Below are 20441 nucleotides of genomic sequence, written 5' to 3'. Positions count from 1 at the left end.
CAGGAATAGCAAATACACATTAATATTTGCATTATGGTAACAGGCAGAGTCTATTTAGAGGGTTATATTTGGTACTAATTATCCATCCTTGGGTTTGAGATGATTCCTGAAAGTGCCTGTTTCCTACAGGAACAATCTTTCTTGAATGTCTCATTTTTCAAACAGAGAGCTTTTAGTCACTTTATTTTTACCATTTGAAATCCAGCAGTTTTATTGTACTAATATTTAGCCTGCCAGGATGTTTTAGGACCATATTTTTTTCCTTTGAAAATAGTGAGGGTTTTTTTGCTGTTTGTTTCTTCTTAATTCATATGCAACATTTAAGGAAAGCTTAATTAATTCCAGCATACAGGGAGAGGGGAAGGAAACAGTGCTCAGCAATTGAGAATATATTTAGCTACATTTATAAGGAAGTGATTGTATTACCTAAATCCCCTTTTCCTTATTTTTGGATGAGTTTGGGGGCTAGAATGGGGAAGGCAGGCACAAGCTTGGTAAAAAGAAGTGCAGGGAGGAAAAATACTTCCATGGATGTGGAAAACAGAAATATAATGAGCTATCTCTCTTTCTCTGTAGAGCTGAAGCAGGTCTTGCTCTTAAAAGCCCTTGAGTTGGAGTTTAGATTTCAGTTTTAGGAGGTTTGCAAAAGTTGGAAAAGCTGCGGAAGTCAAATTCTATTCTCAAGGTGTGAACACAGGAGCGGGCTGATCCTGGATAGGAGGGCCAGTTCTTGTTACTGTTTTTTATTAAAATATTTTGTTACTTCTGCTGCAAATTAACATTGGTTTGAACATTTTCTCTCTTAAGTATTGTTCAGTCTTCCTCATTAAAAAAACATTTCCTCAGTAATAATAGGTTCCATATGTAGATGTACTGTGTATGTAAAGTGATACATATTAATATAGCAATTGCCCACGAAAATGTGGTTTTTTGCTTTTCCACCATGTAATGACCCTTCCTGCTCCTGCCCCCAAACAAGCAGAACAACAAGAGGGCCCACTGAACGGAAATGTGAAGTTTTAAACCATTTTCCAGACCCGACGTTTTCGGAGCTGGCAGAGGAGGCCGGCAGAGATGGATCGCTGGCTGTTCCAGGAACAGGCTGACTCTGCAAAGCAGGCTCAGTGGCGGGGCTGGCGTGCGCCTGACAGCCAGCGCTTGGCTTTCCTGGGAAAGCTGCTCCCCGGGGGGTGCTTCAGCAGGGCCCTCCTGCAGGATCCTTCTCTGACAGCACCAGGCTCACTCAGGTGCTTCCAGCTGAGCCCTTGCTCACGGCTTTGCTGAATGCCAACGTTGCAGTGAGATGGGAACACTTTACAGCGCTCTGCACTTCATCTCAAAAACCTGTGGGTAAAGCATTCCTTAAAAAGAGGGAAAACAAACCCCCTTTTCATTTGTAGAAAGTTACAACAGTATCCAACATCTGCCTGTAGAAACAACATCCAACCTCCATTTCATGAAACCATTGACCTATAAAAAGCCAAGTTACCTTGTGAAATCTCTATTTTTTTAATCTTTATGCATTCAACAAAAGGAATATTTCCGTGTGTTCTGGTTAAGTATTGGAACATGACGCAATCAGTCAGTTTGGCCGAGGAGATGTTCTCCAAGTATCCTGCAGCAGATGAGCGTGCCAGGTTCCACAGGGAGAGGAGGTGGGGGAGAGGTACAGGCATTCTTTGCTCCATCCAGTTGCTAGTTAAAGGCTACCAGAACCATTTCCCAAAGCAAAGGGGACACAGCAAATTTTTCTTCAACCCACAGGTTGATGGGAAATGAAAAAGAAATATTTAATTCCTGAATAAGATGGAGCAGTACAGGACATAGCTGTCTCATTACTTATGTGGGAAAAAATATAGATATTAATTTTAGTTTTATAAATTTTACTTTGATTTTCTTCTGGTAAAAATTTATTCAGAAACACTAAACTCAGTAATTTCTTTAGTTCTGGATCATTGACCTAACTTTTAAAATTAGAAACAGAATTCAGAATGTTTCACCTTTGAAAAAAATTTAAGTATTTAAATTCAAAATTACTTTTTCAAGTTTTTCTTTCAATTCTGTTTCTAAATGGAATGGGTGAGGTTGAATTTGACCCTTTGTTTATTTGGCTTTGGATTAAATAATATATTCTGCTTGAGAAATATTCTACACTCTATTCAGCAGAATAGAATGCTTTTGCAATTCTGCTTTTGGATGAACTTAAAAACTAGAGGGAATAAAAAAGAGGGTTTTATGAAACAGAAAATAAAAAAGAGGGGGGTTTTCACATTTTAATAGATGCACTTGAGCATCAACATCTATTTTCAGCTCTTTTACTGTTTCACTTTATAATTCTTTTGCTAAGAAAACTGAGCAGCCCAGACTGATAATTTGCTGGCTGCACTTTTGCATGGACCCAGGTGTTTGTGTTCTTCTGTTTATATTGACTCCACAGTTGAAAGATAAGACTTTCTGTCTCAGGTGGAAATGGAAAAGTTGTAGGAAATAGGTTTTAGAAAGAGGACTATTTAGTTGATCTGTATCTCAGAGCATACTGTTTTGAAAATGTATTTAAATGATGGTGTGATTATACATAGTTGTGGGCGACTAATCTAGTCTGTTGCTGCAGGTCATGGGAATAGTCATAAAAAGTATTTATTGTGGATGTGAACCCGGATGCGTGCTTTCCCGACATGTTTCCCATATGGTCTGTAAGTAAACAGTAAATCAGATAGAGAAGAGCTGAGGAAAGAGAGGAAGTGGGTACGTGGGGATTCTGCAGCATTAAAACCCTGCATGGTTTGAAGCCCTGGCTTGTTTTGTCTCTGAACGAAAAAAAAAGAGCAAGTCTAAGCAGAACATGCTCTGCAGACCTTGGAACCCATGTTGATTCAGGCACTGACTAAAAACCATATTTTTTTTTGTCAGAAAAGCCTAGGTGGAAGTGCAGAGTGGACTGGCCACCTCTAGAAATGATTTGCCACTTGTCCACCTACACTTACTGCTGTGGCAGAGCCCGGCACGCATCTCCAGACTGCAGCCTGCATGTTCTGTTCCTGAAACCAAACCAGTTTTAGGGAATTGCTGATTCCATTTTGACAATTCACCATTTATATCGGACATGTGGTTGCCCCTTGGTCCTCTCTTCTTGCTCTGGGGAATCCAAACCAGGGCGGCAGGGATGTGTCAGATGGTCTCAGTGGGTGTGGATGGGGGCCTGAGCTGGAAGCACTGCAAAAATGCCTTTTTTTATTGCAGCCAAGGAGCATACAAGAGGTCCTGAGTTGCAAACTCCCTACGCTGGATGTGTGAGTGCGAGGGTAGGAGTTGTGCCTGGCAGGAGAAACACTGTTTTCACACTGCCACTTCAATAAGCATGAAAAATTTCACTCTATACTCGTACATTTGCTCTGTTTTACCTAATTTATCTTTAAAGCCATCCCAGATCTCTTAAGTGCTGTTCCTCCATACTTGTAGCCTAAGCAGGTTTTCATTTAGCCACTAGGGCAATTTCTCTGTCACTAAAAGGGGCCATTTCATAGCTCTGGTATCTCAGGCTGGGAAATTTGCTCTTGCATACAGCTCACACAGGCTTTTCATGCCATGCAATCCCTCTGATTTTCCTGATTTTTGTCTTCTTTCACGAGCTAAAGAAAGTACAAGTTTTCTGTGGGAAATGGTTGGGAGATTGGAGAGAAGCTGGCTCCAATCCAAAGGGTGGTGAGATATATTAGCACAGTTTATAAGATAAAGCCAGATCTCTGTTCTCTGCTACCTCATGAGACTCCAGCCTAGGGCTAAATGCAGCCACAGACGAATGCTCTTGTACTTCTGAGGGCACGTCAATGTGAGGAAGTTATCCTGGAATGAGATAGGGTGTGAATGTAAATGTAGTAGCTGTTCCAGCACAACATCCTGTGGAGACAAGGCCTTGCTGAAGTGACTAAAAGCAGTGGAATGACTCCAGCAGAAGCTTAGGACACTGCATTCCCCTCTCAGCAGGCAACCCTGTGGGCAGAAGACAGGCTGGACACCATCTCCCAGGCCTTTTTTGTCAGTTGGAATACCAGATCTAACCATCTTTGCACAGGCTGCTTTTCCTGTTGTTGTGGAAATGATGATTTATTGCTCATGTTATCAGTTGTGAGAATGGGGTGGATGAGGTGATGGCCAGCAGCATCACTGTAGGTGTCCAAAACATAGTTTAAAACCTTGTGTCATGGGGAATGTTTTAGCTCTGCCTTCTCTTACTGTTTTTTGTCATTCCTACATATTATCACTCTGGCTTTGACTGTCTCTGTGGGTATCTAGGGTCTATTAGTGTATGTTTGTAGTGCTGGAGAGATTTGTGTGTGCACACACTCTTCCTGTGGTACCCTGGGCCTTAAGACTCAACTTTTTTAATGCTTGAGAAGTTGCTACACACCAGTTTTTAGGTCTGTGCGGTGTGATTCAGTTGTTACCTATCCTTTATGGTCTGCTGGAAATGAGTGTTTATTTTCAAAGTTCCTTTTCCCAGATTAAATAGAGCATTAATTAGTGTGTGTGAGGAACAGGGTGCATTATTCCACCGCAGCTTTCCATTGTGTCGAGAGCTCATTACCAGATGTAGAGACCATAAACAAACACACATGGCTGCTGCATGTAAATCTTCTGCAGGAGAAATTACTGCTGATCCCTCCTGATTACATCACTTTGTCTTCCAGCTCATTAATACACTTTTGACCATGGAGACTATTTAGGTGCTAATAACTCACAAAGCAATATACAGGAAAGTATTCACTTTCCATATTTGTTAAACATATTTCCATCTGGGATTTGGATGTCCGTGGTCTAGACTACTCTTTTTAATTTTGGAAGAGTAGTTGTGGAGTCAAAGATTTTCCTTCATAATTAGTGTTTGCTTCCACAAGGTCTGTAGCAGGATATACAAATAGTCTTCCCAAAGCCACACAAAGATGATGATACAGAAATTAATCTGAAATTATTAGGCCAAAATCTTTGCTGGCACAATCCCCAGGGGAGTTAGGCCAGCAGGTAAATTGGCCTAAGGATGAATAAACTTAATGAACTCCAGGAATTGCTAATTTAGGACTTGATCCTGCCTGTTACTGAGGAATTATATCCCACTGCAGTAACTCCCATGGCATGCCAGGGACTGCAGTGGCTGCTGTGACCCCTCCACTGCTGATGGTCCTTGAGGTCTGGGACATGAATGAGCTCTGACCTGAGGAAGGCAGCTCACCCCAGGGATCAGCAGAGCTTGCTAGGTGGTGACAAATGACATTTGTGACAGAGCCAAGACTGCAATCCTACATTCAGTCAGAAGTGACTTTTGCCTAACTCTGCCAGGATCCTTGGCAGGTAATGCTTCACATAGGCTTGTGGAAAAGACCATATTTCATACTCCTCTCCTACATTTCTCATCCCTCTCCCAAACTCTCCAAGAGCACCAACCACACACTGCCTCAGCTGCTGACCACAACAGAATGACCTGCCAGGGATGAGTAGCCTTGGACCAGAGTTTCTTCCTATTTTCCTTTTACTGGAGACATCAATATGTAAAAAATAGGTAGAAATATCAAGCACCAAAGGAATGTGACACACTGTCATTAGTCACAACCTCTCTCTGTGACCAGAGCATGAATTTTAGCATTTGTAATTTGATTGAATCCTGCATTAAAAATCCATCTCTACTTCTGATAGTGAATATTATTGAGTCCAAAGCTTTGCAGAGCCACTAAGTTCCATCACCTTAAAGGCAAAAAAGGTCTTGTTTGTTTATTGTCCTGCTCAATAACTTATAGCTTCCATTTGACTTCCAATTATTAAAATCAGATAAGGGGCTTGGAACATACTTAAGCATGTGCTTTACTTCAGTGGTGTTTGCTGACGTCAGAGGAACCCAAAACAGATGCTTGTATGTTTTCAGGGATGCTTTCTTGAAACAAGGGGAGAGGAAAAGAGAGAAGCCTCTCCTTCCCTTCTTGGCTCTCCTCTTTTCATGTGTGAGTAACACACTGTGCGCCTGGTTTTGTTTAAATCCAAGGACGGCAAACAACCACGTTCTGTGAAAACGTCCTACTTCTTCCCATCCTTCGTTCTGGTTTGTTTTTTTTAATTCTTGCTATTGATATTTGGGAACCTGCAGAGACAAAGTGATGTGAAACTTGGAGGTCTGACAGAGGAGTTCATTCTGGCAGTGTTTGTGTGAAGCCCTGTGGTGCCATGAAATCCCCCTCAGTTCCACTGCTTGCTTTGCTCTTTCAAACACAGCCATAGCGTGGGCTGGTGCTTCATTTGCAGGGGGTCTGTCAGAAGACAGGGAGATGGATGGGAGAATCTCCCAGCTCACAGGCTGGTTGAATTGCCTCTTTTATGGTAATAACATTCCTGAAGCGTGTTCTAATATTTTATAGCTTTTGTGAAAGACGTGGATACCCGTCGGTAAATTACAAGTCTGTGAACCCAGTAAACCCATTGGTTCTTCTGAATCAAGGGTGCTTGATGTTCAGATGAATTTGCATCCCATTAAATGGCAGTTGAACTCATTGTGTACTTCAACTCTACAATAAAAGAGTGTGTATACAGCCTCTTCTTTTTAAAAGGGAAATAAATTTATAAGAATTTCATTTGTGGTTCTATGTTTTGGGTTTTTTTAAACAGTGAAGCATTCCCTGACGGGTTTGCAACAGCTAAGCGAGATGTGTGTTGAATTCACGTTCACATGTGTTACGTGGCTGTCCCTGCTTTGCCAGCTGCTCAGTTCATGTGGTGACAGACCAAACGACTGCAGAGTGGCAGTGCTGAAAACAATTTCACAGGTTTCTCAAGAAAGTGTAAAGATGAGAATTCTCCACCATCTAAGCTTAAGGGCCACGTGCATCACATCTGAAATATTCTGTACTTTGTAAAGATGAGGAGAGGAGTATTTTGGAAATATGAATGTACATAGTTGGGGCGCTGATAATTGCATGTCACATCTTTTTCTCTCCACCAAAGTTTGGTTTATGTGAACAGGGTTAAGCTGACCCTAACCATGAAGTCTAGTGCTGATCAGAGATTTCAAACCTACCCTTCTGTGTGCAAAAATGTCAGCGTGAACTCATGTTTAAGCATAAGTATAGACTTGATTAGGATCTTCTTTTAATCAAGAAATCATATTACAAAGTACATCTGCTCCCAACAGCTTAAAGAAATGCCTTGTGGCAATTAAAGCAATCACTTGCTCAGAAAATAATACCAGGAAGAAATCCAGCACATTTTACTGGGTTTTTTTTCCCGTTCTAGATACATATACTGTGTTAAAGAGAAAGATCAGCAGTCCATCAGTAGTATATAAATTAGGAAGTCCCTTGGTTGATTTAATAATCTAAGTAGTGTGTACTAGCTAAAGGAGAACTGGGAAGTAGTGTGCACACTTACTGCAAGGTTGTCAGGCAGTACTTAGTTATAAATCTTGCAAAATCAAAAAAAAACTCATCCTGATAAGATTGCCAAGACATGACAAATGGCAGCCATAAATAGATTTCTTTACTTCCTGCTCATCTCTTCTTTCTCCTGCCCTTCACACTCTGCTCTGGTGTAACAAAGCTGTCAGGGCTGTGCAGCTCCTCCAGGTGAAGGTCAGCTCTTGATATATTTTTGATCATTGTGTGAAGTTCCCCTGTTAGTATGTGGTCCCCGCTTTAACCTCTTTGCAGATTCCCCCGATTATCCCAAATCACTTTCACATGGAGCTGAGGTTAAGCTTTATTTCTCTTGGCTTGTCCCTTCCCTAGCAGACACTTAGTCTTCACTTTGAAAGGACAAAGCGATGTTCAGCTGCCTGGGCCTGTGCCCAGTATTTGATTTATACATTATTTAATTTCCTTTAGAAAATTGGAAGCAGAACTTTAAGAGTGGAAGTCAGTCCTTTTCATTTGTTTAAGGATCTTTTAGGACTAATATAATCATCGATAGTAGATGTCAGCATGATTAGGGTGACTTAAGGTAAAGCAAAGAAAATTGAATACCAGGAGAGACTCTTAGAGGAGAGAGTGCCAGGATTTATAGCTGTGCACAACATCTGTGGGTTATGAATTGTGGCATTAAAAAATGAAAATAGAAAATCACCGGGTTTTTGAGTGACACATTGAAAACACCTGCCTGCCCTGGCTGCAGGCTGGGGCAAGAAAGGCTCACACCCTTTGTGTTACATTTTGCAGTCGATCCTTGGGCTATGGGTTTCTCTGGAACTTGATTCAACCAAGGAACTAATTCTACAGAAATTCATCACTCAGTCTGGAGGTTTGCATTTGGGCTGACACCGCATTCACACCTGCACTTAGGTCTGCACATGCCTCTAAGTGACCGCCAAGACAGTTTGAAAATTTCTCGTGCAGTGGAGTCAGGAAATTAAAAATTAACTCTGGAAAGGACATCATATAATATTTGGCAGTGTGGTTTGAGTGCTGTGTCCACTGAGGGGTAGAAAGTCCTGTTCTCACCAAAAAAAAACCACCAAAAAAACCCAACCCAAAAGTTGAAATATGTTTTCCATGGGGTTTTGCATGATCCACGGCTGAGGGAAATGTAGGAAGGGGAAAGGCCTGTGGCATGCATGTGCTTATGACACACCAATACAATATGACTTGTGGCCTTTAGTTTAGCAAAATAGCATTTAATGAGGCAGAGTGAGAGTCCCACATTGTTTCAGGCTCCCTGGTGCTACAGCTGCTGTTCCCAGCATGGTTACATGGGGGGGGAAAGGGCTTCAGTGCCAGAGTGTCACTGTGGTGCTGTGGCCATTCCAAGTCTCAGAGTTACCCATTTGATCTGGAAGTCACTTGATAAATAGGAGGTGCACACAGCAGCACAAGAGAGGCTTTCTCAGTCACAGCCCTTTGAGCTAAAACAAGCACCTTCACCAGTCTGGGCTGCTGAGGGAAGTACCAGTCGTGTTGTGTCTCACAAAACGAAGGGAAGGAATAAAGTCCAGCTTCCCTGTGACATTTCATGCATGTAAAACTTGCTCACCCCATAAAAAACAAATGATTGATATAAAAATCTACCAGATAGCGCAAAAAGTATTAAATATGATACCAAGTAGGAAATGTTGAGAACATCTGCTCTTTTGCCGTACTGAATAATTACAAAACTGAGAGAAAATAGCATTTGGTTTTTGGTTCAGTATGGAAAACTGTGCTTCTGTGGCAGCATCCTGGATGTGGTGTCTTCATTCTTTTGGTCACCTTTTATTGTTTTTGCAGATGGGTTCAGACTTTCTGTCTGAGTCCTACTATCTGTACATCTAACATGAAATGAGTAAATACAACGCACAGGGAAGTGGGAAGTTCACACTTTCTCATGCACACAGGCAATTCCTGAGCAAATCTCCTGAACTCAGCTCTTGACAAGGGTCTGGAAACAATACCAGCTGTAGATACCCACACAAGGCAGACAAAGCAGCATCTGCTAAGGACAAAGTCAATGTTACAATTAAGATGTCCTCTTTTTTTTCCACCTCATTGACTCATGGCCACTTGGCACGTGCTGTTGGATGCTGTCATCCTTAGAATCCTCCTCTGTGCCATGCAAAGTGGGTTGCTGGGTGATTCCTGAGCCTGTTAGGATGGAATTGCTACAGAGAGAGCAATTGTGCTTTATTGTGTCATTAGATAACTTGGCCACACAATTCAGCACAGTAAAATATTTATGGACGTTCAGGAGAAGGTGTATGTATGCTGCAGGCTCTAGCAAGAGGAGTGCACTCACAGCACCGCAGGTAAGAGGAGCAGATGGTCTTTTCCTGTGTATTATATACTTATATATTATATATATACTCAAATTCTGGTAGGCAAACCAGCCCTACAGCAGGAGGCAAAAAACCTGATGGTGACTTCAATTTGTAAGTGTCCCTCAAAGCGTCCCTCAGGATCACTTCAGGACTGTCCTGTCGCTGGTTGTATGTTTCTTAGTGTTTTAGGGTCTTAGGGTCCTTAGTTCTGTTACAGTTTCTGAGCTCGCTCTTGTGGCATCCCCCTTTGGGCATCATCCCCACCACCCTTGAACACTATTAAGGATAAATTTCATTCTTTTCCAGCCTCAATTGTTTGAGTATCATGCTAGACTGCAACGTCTAAGAAGTTGAAATGCTGTTAGCATTAGAAAGAAAAGCTGTATACAACATGGAGGAAGGGGAAGGGAGACTCCTTTGCTTCCCCCTGTGCATATTTGCAGAAATGCTGAGGGTAAATTTTGAATGTAAAGCATCTTTGTGAAGAGAAACTCAAGTGACCTGTTTTCTAAGCCTTCATAGTGTTGGAAATGTTGGAAATGTGCATTACACTGTCTTGCCTAGACAAGGAAGGAGTAGGAGAAAACCCAAGAGACCAAGGAGGTTTTTGCAATAACATGGCACAAATGGAGAAGGAGTTTAGGAATATGAAAGAGAAAAACTTGTTAAATTAGATCTGTTATACATGGGCTAAGCAGATCTGGATGACTTTCAGACACTATGTGGATTCAGTTTCCTCAGCTGGAGGAGGGCACCCGAATTACAAGCTGTAACGTTAACAATGGAAAAGCAGACACCTTAATTGACTTTCTCTTCCATTAAAATATAACCCTTCCATCAGTCCTTAACTCAAGGTAATTGTTGGTACCCCACTTTTCTTGTTCTGTATATTTGCATCATTCGTGGTTTCTTTTCTTGCTGTAATTATTTCATTTCTTGCACAAGCAGAACCTGCATTAAAACTTGTATAAATTATTTTCCAGCATTTTTTGCTTCCTCCTTTAGGAGTAATAATCATACACAAAGGCATTTTGCTGCGGCTTAATGGCATTGCTTTCTAGATCTGCCTATCCTCCCAGCCACACTGCCTCCCTGGAATACAGACATGCAGTAGTTCCTCCTCCCTGATTTTCCTGGGAAACATGAGCAGCTGGTGCCATGGGAAGCTCCAAGAGGTAAACTTAGAAACAGCCTGAAATTTACTCTGACTTTCTGCTGAGGAAATAGAGACTCCACAGGAGACATCTTGCACCTTCCAGGAACTGAGAACACAATAAATAAAAGCTAGAGAGCTTCCATTAAGGACATTATTCATTTTGCAATCCAAAGGCCTTATGTGTGTTCTCCCCAAATGTCTTTTCTCACCTCCTGCCTCAACCTAGGATGTGTATGCAGGTGTCACCCAGAAAGTATAACTCCTATTATTGTTGGATTTGTGTGTTTTCTCTCCAAACTGACAGAAAAACTAAGTCTCTAGAAGATTCATCATTATTTTTAACTGAGTGAGTTTGCTTTTACTGTATTGTATTATGATAGCTCATATGTACGTAACTACAGTTGCTGTTTTTAACCTGTTGTGTAAGATCCAAATCAGGACAATATTTCCCATGGCTCCAAAGACAGGACGAAAGGCAGAGTTTAAATGAACACATGAAAAAAGAAATTTTTTTGCTTTCCTTCTTTGCTAGTAGTTGGATTCAAAAGTTTAGGGTTGTAGCTACCTTGAAATGATGATATAATGTAATAGAAATGAGGCTGGAGCTGAAAGGAGATGAAAGACAGTTCTAGACTGGCTGTGCTCTATTGACAAAAGAAAAAATTTAGGGGAGGGAGAGCACTTCTTCCAGTTCTTTTTGCAGAATTGCTTTAATTTGCTTTGTTTTGATAGGAGTCTGAAGCCTCTGCTCAGGTTAAACTTGAGAAAAGAAGGGCAAGAATTATCTTCCAGTGTAAGAAACAGGGAATACACTGAGTATATCACCCAACCTCATAAGTGCCTCGAAATCTGAAAAGCAAGCAAGCAAACACAGCAACCACTTAACCCCTCCACCCTGATAGGTTTCATAAGGTAGGAGCTGCCAAATCTGTTTTATACAGGTTTTTTTTTTCTAGGGAGAAACTCATGACAGCCACAGCTAATGATGAAGTCTTCTAGTTTAAAATTTTTAGTTGCATAATCCAATCTCTCTTGCCGGCGGCGTTCGGCAGAATACCCTTGGCTCTGTGTCCAGGCCCTCTGCAGCACCAGCAGACTGTGAGTGAGAACACAGGATTCTCTTAATTACTTTTAATTAAAATGAGTGCACGCACACACACACACACACACACACACACATAGAAAGACTGTTTTTCTAGTGGCTTGGCTTCCTTTTCCTCATGGAAGGGAAGAAGTTAAACTTTCCCATTAAATGTTTATATAAAAATGAAATAATTCTGAGGTTAACCAGAAATGCAGCTTAATCTTGTATAGAAACATACATGTGATTTTTTGGGGGGGGTTGGGTATTTTGGGATTTTTTTTAGTTGCACAAATATAGCTGAAACTTGAAGTTGGCAGAGAGTGCTGTTTAAAAATATTCAGTCCCAGCATGTAAAAACTCGTTTTGTTACGGAATTCCTTTGTGAGAGGTGTAGCTATGCCATGTCTCTGCCAAAGTGATGGGAGCCATATCGGCTGAGCGCCTCTTGGAAAATAGCTGCGTTTTGGGCTTGTAGTTACAAAATTGAAATCGGAATTTACATGTTTTGTACATTGCTTGGAAGGATACCACATCTAGGAATATTTTTTAAGAGAGTGGAAGGAAGAAAAAAAAAGAAAGCTTGCAGATGGAGCCGAGGCTTTGCTCTGTTAGAACATGTCAGGATAAGCAGAGGTATGTGTGATGACACTTAGCATGTACCACTGCGAGCTCTGCTTTATTCCCCTTAGCTGTCATCATGTGCTGGAGTTATGATACATACACCTAATTTTGGCTACATACCTCATCTTTCCCTTCCCTGGGCGTGTGTGAGCTTTATAGAATAGCAGGAGCTACTGATACATGTGATGCTGTCTGCTGCCTGGGCACAGCCCCTGCTCAGTTTCTGGTACTGGAAGAGCAATTGAAGGCAGCATTTTGGGATCACTCTGCCTCATTAATTGTTGCCATGATTGTCCCACATGTGCAGCTGGGCAGTTGTCTGGCTCAGCTCTTGGCTCACCTTCAGCTGATTCTGAAGCCTGGCTGAGACCAGGAGGAGAGGGCAGAAGGAGGACTTGGTGTGGCCACCATGGAAAGGGTGAGGGGGAACCCCCATCCTGGTCAAATCGGATGGATTCAGGCAGCAGGACAGCTTTGTGTCCTGTGCAGCACCTCAGGTAAGCTGTGGACACCCACACACGTGATCACCTGTACATCAAGCCACAAAATTACACAAATAAGCAAATGGTACATTAAGTTTTGTAGGTTTGGGGAAGACTGCTCTGAACTGAGGTCACTTACACACATCATTATTTGTATGGTTTTATTCAATTACATGTGCTTAACACTTTCTCATGAAAGGGATCAGGAATAGCAGAGATCATTTGCTCTCAGAGACACAGGATACACATAAATCCTGGGTTTATGGTTTGGGATGGAAGAAACCTTACAGATAATCTCATTCCACCCCCTGCCATGGCCAGTGACACCTTCCACTAGACTGGGCTGCTCTAAAAGTAATACCTGTCCTTTCCATTTAAGAATTGCAAAGATGCTGCCTCATCAGTACAGACCTGTTTTAAAGTGGACAGTCCAATGTCTGCTCATACTGAATGTCTCTTTAATAAACAAGAGAGAAAAAGTCTGTATTTTTATGAAAAATAATATCTAATTATAGACTCTCATTGCCAAGGGTAGGAACTCATCTGCTCCAAGGCAGTGTGCCTAAATACAATTCCTAAACACAGTAGAGATCTAAGTGCTTTAATCTGAGGAAAGTTAATAACTTTTTTCAGCATAGCTGTGTAGAGATCAAAGAAGCCTCTGTCTCACTGAGGCACTTGTGTGGCCTGTGAGGGCCTTGCACACTTCTGCTGGGAAAATTTTATGGAGCAATAATCATATCCTAAACAAATCCAGTCCATAGCTCCCATGGTTCAGTACATGAATCTGAGGAGTGAATGGTCTAAAAGCGTGATGCTAATACACTTCATAATTTTTCAGATTAGAACTGCTTATTCTCTCTTTGCAAAATGCCCAAGTGAATAATTGTATAATTTTGTGGATGCCCCATCCGTGGAAGTGTTCAAAGCCAAGTTTCTGAGTAACCTGGTTTAGTGGAAGGTTCCCTGCCCATGGCAGAGTTAGAACTAGGTAATCTTTAAGGTCCCTTCCACCCCAAACCATTCTTTGATTCTACGATCCATCCCATTTAAATCTACTCAGATCATAGAACTGAGCAGGGTTCTAGAGATGCATATACGGGGTGATTCTTTGTCTTTCAAACATTGGTCAACATTTATCACAAGGTGATCAATAATTCCATAGTATTGGAAACTTTTTCCTCTCTACAGGACAAGATTTGTAGCAATCTGTAACAATTTCTTTCTGCAGACAAGAAAAAAAAGCTGTTTTCTTGTCTTTCCTTGTTTTATGCTTGAAATGGGGAAGTTGAAACACAAGAGAAGTACTGCATTTAAGCCTTTTTGAAACACATCAAAAACCTCACCTCTCAGCAGCTAAGACCCTCTCAGTTTAGACCATTTTAAAGAAAAAATGATATTTATGACATCTTAAAATAGCATTTTTATCTAGGGCAGGTCTCCCCAGCAGCTCCTGGAGCATAACGCATCCCACTTGCTGCGCTCCCACTCCTCCCATGCCGACTTGTCGAATCCCCCCTGAGCCCATCTCAATACCCCAGCAGCAAGCTAAGGCTTCTTTTATTTTATTTCTGGATTAGTTTTCTGATGGTCTGGTGCATTGAATCGGTGAATGAAAGGGCCAGCTTAGCGCCGGAGCCAGCACAAGAGGCGGGCAGCCGGCAGCGGGTGGTGCCTGCACAAAGGAGAGGGGGGAAAGCGGAGCTCTGTGCAGGAGTGACCTGCTGGGGGTGGCACAAACACCGAGCTGTTTTTACGTCTCTGCCCGGTACTGCTTTTTTGAGCCCCCTACAAATCCCTTGTGGGAAGTTGTGCGCTGCTGGAGCTGCATTGAATTGTTTATGTTAGTTATTATGGATTAAGAGTACAGTCGCAACCTCTTCCAGCTACTCTGTGTCTGTGGAGCAGCTTCTCGCTTTGGGAAGGCATCCGTGCCCACCTTTTCTCTTATTCTCAAGTGGGTCCTGAGAGCTTTCCAGCTATCCCTATTTTATGGGGATAAGTTTTGCTGTCAAGAGCAGCTCCTGGCACCAGGGGTAGGGCAGGAATTCGCCCGAGTGAGACACAGATGTCGAGACCCGGGGGTTATTCACGTCTTTTTCAAGTTTGTGAAGCTTTTATCCCTCGCTGGCTGAGGGGGAAGTGGGAAAGGCGAGTCCCCAGAGCTGGTCCCGGCTCCCTTTGAGGTGCCCGGCGGGCGCTGAGCCTCGCAGGTAGCGCTCCGCCAGGAAGCGCCCCAATTTACGCTATTCACAAGCCGCAGGGCACTGTTCTTGTTTCCAGGCTCCTAATCCCTCTCTCACACACAATCCCTTACAACTTTAACTGGCGGGGTGGAGGAGCGAATTAAAAAGGAAGGAAAAAGGAAAATGAAACACAATGTAGGGCCAGGCAGTGGCTGCCAGTTACGGCGCACACAATCGACACCAGCTGCAGCCCAATTAAACCCGACATTCACAGGTGTTCCCAGCACACTCGGCCCTAACAAAACCACTTTCTTGAAAATACCTAAGGCTTTAACACAGAATCTCTCTCTCTTTTTTTTTTTTTTCTTTCTTTTTCTTTTTTTTTTTTTTTTTAAGGTTCTTTAAAGCTATTTAGAGCGCTTTAAATACAAAGAAGCTGAAAAGGACTTTGAATTCGCTGGAAAAAGTTGTTGCTTAATGCCAGAATGGGGGAGAATCAGCCCAGCTGAAGCAGCCAGTGTAACCATTGGTTTCGAGGGAAGATGGGTTGTGCTCAGTGCTGTTTATTCAGAGAAAAGTAACTTGCACCGGGCATTTTATTGTTGCTGGGAGTGGAATGGGGCAGGAGGGAACGACTAGGTGTAAATCCTTTTCTGCTGGGGGGCTCATCGTTGTTTGCAGCATAGCTCTGAGCTGGTGTGTGGCTCAGACAGCAAATTTTAATTCTCCTTTCCTGCCAGGAAAGCTTGACTCTGGTGCCTTTTTGACTTTGCCTTTTTGAAGCAGAATTCTAAATGAATTGTTTATTTTCTGATCTTAAAGCACTTTCTGAGATGATAAATCAGTCCTTTAAGAAAGCAATGTACTGGTTTTTATACATGAATTCAAAACTATTCCCATGCTAAGAGACGACTGCAGACAGCAGATGAATGCATTGGTTGGTAAAATGCTCTGACTCTATTGAAAATGAGAATTCTGTTTCATAAACTTCCTTTTCTAATTATATTAATAGTAACCAAACTAGGGGATATTCTGGTACTCTTAGGTTCAGCAGCTTTTTACCCCACCTGTCTGGCTCTTTACTGCTGCAGTAGCACCCATGTAGTTGCAGTAGTTACAGCTTAATTACCTGCTGCCTGGTGTGTTGCTATTTAATCACTGCTGTCTCTGACAATCACTTCCTTACTGCCTTAGAGGGGGTGCTGAAAGCAACTCTGCATTCAGATGCAGTCACAAAATACCTATTTTGTCCCTCCATACAGTGAGATGTATTTCCAAAAGACTGTGCTCTCATTTGTCTTTTTTTTGTGTGTACTGAAAAGGTAAAAATTAGGATCCCTTGTATTTTTGTCTGAAACTCATTAAGAATTGCCTTGCAGGTAGGTAGTGTTGGCTCTTAGCAGTCATTTATAGAGGTAGGTAGAGGCTGTTCATCCTACTAAATGCAGTGAAGAAAGAAGAATATTGCCCAAGCTACAACATCACAAATAATTTGGCCTAAATTAAATACTGTCACTTGGGAAAAGATGCTGGAGGCAGCGTGAATAATTTTCTGAGAAAAATCCTCTCAGCACAAATACAATGATAAGAAAGGAACTGCAGGCAGCCCAGGGACAGGGCTGTGGCCTGGTACAGCTCCCTCTGTGCCCTGCACAGCTTCAGGCACTCAGCAGGGAGAGCTCAGGGCAGAACTGGCCAAGGCAGTGATGGCAGATGGGAGGAAGAATGGACAGGTTGGGCAGGAGCAAAGTCTGAGTCACTGGGGACTCTTCAGCTTGTAAAGACTTGACTGAGAGAGGATGAGATAAAACTCTGTAAATTCATTGATGGTACAGGGAAGGTGAACAGAGAAGAGCAGATGAATCATCATTCTCATAACACAGGGAACAGGAGGACTTGCTGAAATTGCCAGGTTTAATACAAACAAAAGTGCTTTTATTATATGAGGCATGATTGGACCATGGCACTTGATACAGGGTGATCTTGTAGAGGCCTAAAGAAGAAGTGATTTAAGAAAGTCACAGGAGAAGTTCATTGGGACCTGTTGCAGGGTTTTGAAGCTGATGATGTGAATGCAGCTTCTGGGTTTGGAGTGCTGCTAAGCTTGGGAAATATCCACATCTTGCTGCAAAGGGTCTCTTTCCTCTGCTGTCAGTTACAGCCTCTTCTGTGGCCTTCCCTTTTTTCCTCAATCCACAGAAATGACATTTAAAAGCCCTGCTGTTCCTCCATCTGATAAGAAATGTCCTAACATGGCTGTGACAAGGAGTCTCCACGACAGACCAGTGACCTTATGACAATGAGGCCTAATTCACCAGATGAATTCACCCTCCTGTCACTGTGGCTGCATTACTACCTGTGCTTGCTTTCCACGAGTGAGTTAGCTTTACCAGCTAGTGAGAATGATTGTGAGGACTTTGTTTTTTAAAGTTTGCATACTTGAACAAAGAAAAATAATCAGACTTGCCTTGTTGAATCTCTTACCTCAGAAACCTGATCCCCTGGGTAAGCCAAGGAATGGAAACAACTCCGTGTGACTCTGTGACCAGACACAAAATTTTCAACACTGTGCTGTAATGCCTGCTGTTTATTACTCAACAATATAGGAAAGATTCAGTCCACAAAAATTCTGAGTGTAGCCAGAAAAAGGTAGAACAATAATTTCTGCCATAGAAGTCTTTCCTTGTCCCTTAAAAGTAGCTGAAATGCTTTTAAGAAGCCAAAAATAATCAGTTTTCTGGTGCTTCCTCATGTCTAGGGTTTTTTATTTATCACAGAATTTATGGTTCAGTGTTTAAGAGTAAAATTTTTTTAAAAAACTCCTTTGGAGGTTAGTTATCATCACTGTTACTGATAGTGTTGGCAGAGTATAGAGAGCAGATGAAAGCACCATCAGGACTATCAGCCTATGGGTGGATTTCTCCTGAGTGTATCGGTGTACAAATGAAACGGGAAGAAATAGGATTGGCAGAGGTGTTCCTTTGGTTTTGGATGTGACAATTTGACAGTGTCTCCTTCAGCTTCTCCTTCACTAAAACAGCTGCTGACAAGAGAACACCTTGGCAGTGACAGCGTTTCATGCTGTGGGTGGGTGATGGTCTCCACGAGAAGAACGGGGCAGTCAAAACTTGCTGTGACTGCATTTGGGGATTGTTTTAATAATGCCTGTGAAAACTTGCAGGGAGTCTCTTCATTTTGTGGCCTTACTGCAGTATTTATCAAGGGGAAATGAACCTGTCCTTCAAAGGCCAGCACAGTTCAGAGTCCGGAACGCTCGGGATCTGTTTTTCCATCACCAGTCTTCTCCCTTGTGAGAGAATTCTGGGTTTAGTGATAGGCAGGGAATGCAAGGGTTGTTTGATCTGGTGCAGGTTTTTGTCTTTAAGTAGCTTAATATTCCTGTTTGAGATGGGGACACAGTCACAATGTCTGCTTAGAGCAAAACCTGCACAGAAAGAGCAGGGGGCCTCTCTGTTAACTTTCTGGGTGATGTATTGCTGATCTCTACGAGAAGCTGGTGCACTAAATCTCAGCTGCACTTCCACGTTCAGCTGTCTCTGAAGTCCTGAAAAGCATTAAAATGCGTAACAGCAGTGTTTAGCTTTGGTGCTCATTAGAGCAGCACAGAACTAATAGTAATATTGTTGTAACTTGACAAAGCCATCTAAATCCATGCATGTTTTCTTGTGAAAGCTTCCTAAACATGCTGCTAAATCCCCTAAAAAGCTACTAAACGGCTTTGGCAACCATTAGCAGAGCATAAGCGGGGGGAACTCCTTTCAGTAAGTGAACAAACAGAGAAAATATGCTGAATAGCCGGACAAATGCGTTTCAGTTGGCTCTTTCATTTACAGATATAAGGGAGCAGTCAATATCAATCACTGTTTTCCCTGTTGCACTGGAAATCACAATATCTCTTTTCATTCCACAAGCTCCTTTCACCGCAGTAATGTGTCTTTAGAGTGACACTGGCATCAGTCTGTTTCCGCTGTCTGAAGTCCAGAGAGCTTAAAAACACATTGCAGGGTATGAGACCTTAACCCTCCTCCCCTTCCACACACCCCTCTCCTCCGAGCCTCCTTTTGGAATTAATTGTTTTTATTTCTTTCCCAGTGCAAGGCTGGGAAAGAAAAGTGCCTGCAGAGCCTGGGAATATCTGCTCTTGCACTTCGGGGATGGAAAAATGTATTGCTGGTGGTTGGGGTTTGAATTTATCAGGTGTTATGGGGAGTTTAACACAAGGTAATATGATTAGTGAGTTAATTTGCAGCATGCTGTAATGTGAAATGTAATGTAACTGTGGTTTGAGTTTCGACCTACATCCTGTTTTTTGGATGTCCTAATCGCCCACAAACTCATATATTTAAAAAAGTTGGGAAAACTCTACTTATGATTATTTGGCATTTGGAGTGGTTTGATGTTCTTGTGTTCTCCTTCTTCAAGTAATGTAAATAACAATAATAATAATAATAATAATAATAATAATAATAATGTGGGGTTTTTTTGTTATTTCTTTGCAGATAACAGCAGTCTGCAGGGAAGCAGCCCTCCTAGCTCTTCAGGAAGACATCCATGCCAAATCTATCACGGGCCGGCACTTCCGGAGCGCACTGACGGTCGTGAGCCCGAGGATTCCTGACTCGTTAATCCAGTTTTATGCAGATTACCAGCAGCAAAGTGGACTGCACGCGCTCTGAAAGGCAAATTAATACATACCCCATTCACTGTGTGAATGGCAGATTTCCTTTGTGAAGCTGTCAGAAGCCAAAGAGTTTTGTACTGTGAGCGAGTGGAGTGTCTGGAGTTAACTGAATGCAGAATTGCCGCAATAAAAGTCCCTGTGGAAGTTGTGAGTGTCATAGACATTGTCCTCAACTTTAGATTTTACCATTTCAGTGGTATAACCTGCCTTTTAGAGGAGGTAGTCTGGTTTAAGAGATTTCCAGTTTAAGTCAGTTTATCTCAGTTGTATATCCATGTATCCAAAAAAAAAAAAAAAAATATCAAATTCTGAATTTTGGTGGATTCTTGGCCCTTAAGAGAGAAGCAACAAATGCTATTACTGCCTTCATTTGTTCCTGCCTCAACCACAGTTTAATCCCAGGGACCATCCCAGTGAATGGCCTCATTACAAAAAATGCTTAAAATTACT

The 20441-nt window shown here is 42.1% G+C and overlaps 1 protein-coding gene across 3 annotated transcripts in view; it reads left to right on the top strand.

Annotated features, from left to right (window-relative positions):
- Positions 1-20135, top strand: part of AFG2A (AAA ATPase AFG2A) — a 161496-nt gene extending 141361 nt beyond the window's left edge. For 2 of the 3 annotated variants that reach the window (XM_014259630.2, XM_088056673.1), the window contains one exon: positions 19810-20135. In XM_014259630.2, the coding sequence (XP_014115105.2) occupies positions 19810-19986 (177 nt within the window). In that variant the 3' untranslated portion in view covers positions 19987-20135. The remainder of the gene's footprint in view (positions 1-19809) is intronic. The other variant, XR_015772695.1, reaches the window with a different exon arrangement.
- The last annotated feature ends 306 nt before the right edge of the window (positions 20136-20441 follow it).

Source organism: Pseudopodoces humilis, chromosome 6 (assembly GCF_049639895.1).
Source record: "Pseudopodoces humilis isolate 2021_Gansu_Grassland_sample_001 chromosome 6, ASM4963989v1, whole genome shotgun sequence".
Taxonomy (NCBI): Eukaryota; Metazoa; Chordata; class Aves; order Passeriformes; family Paridae; genus Pseudopodoces; species Pseudopodoces humilis.
This window is presented reverse-complemented; position numbering and strand designations above follow the sequence as displayed.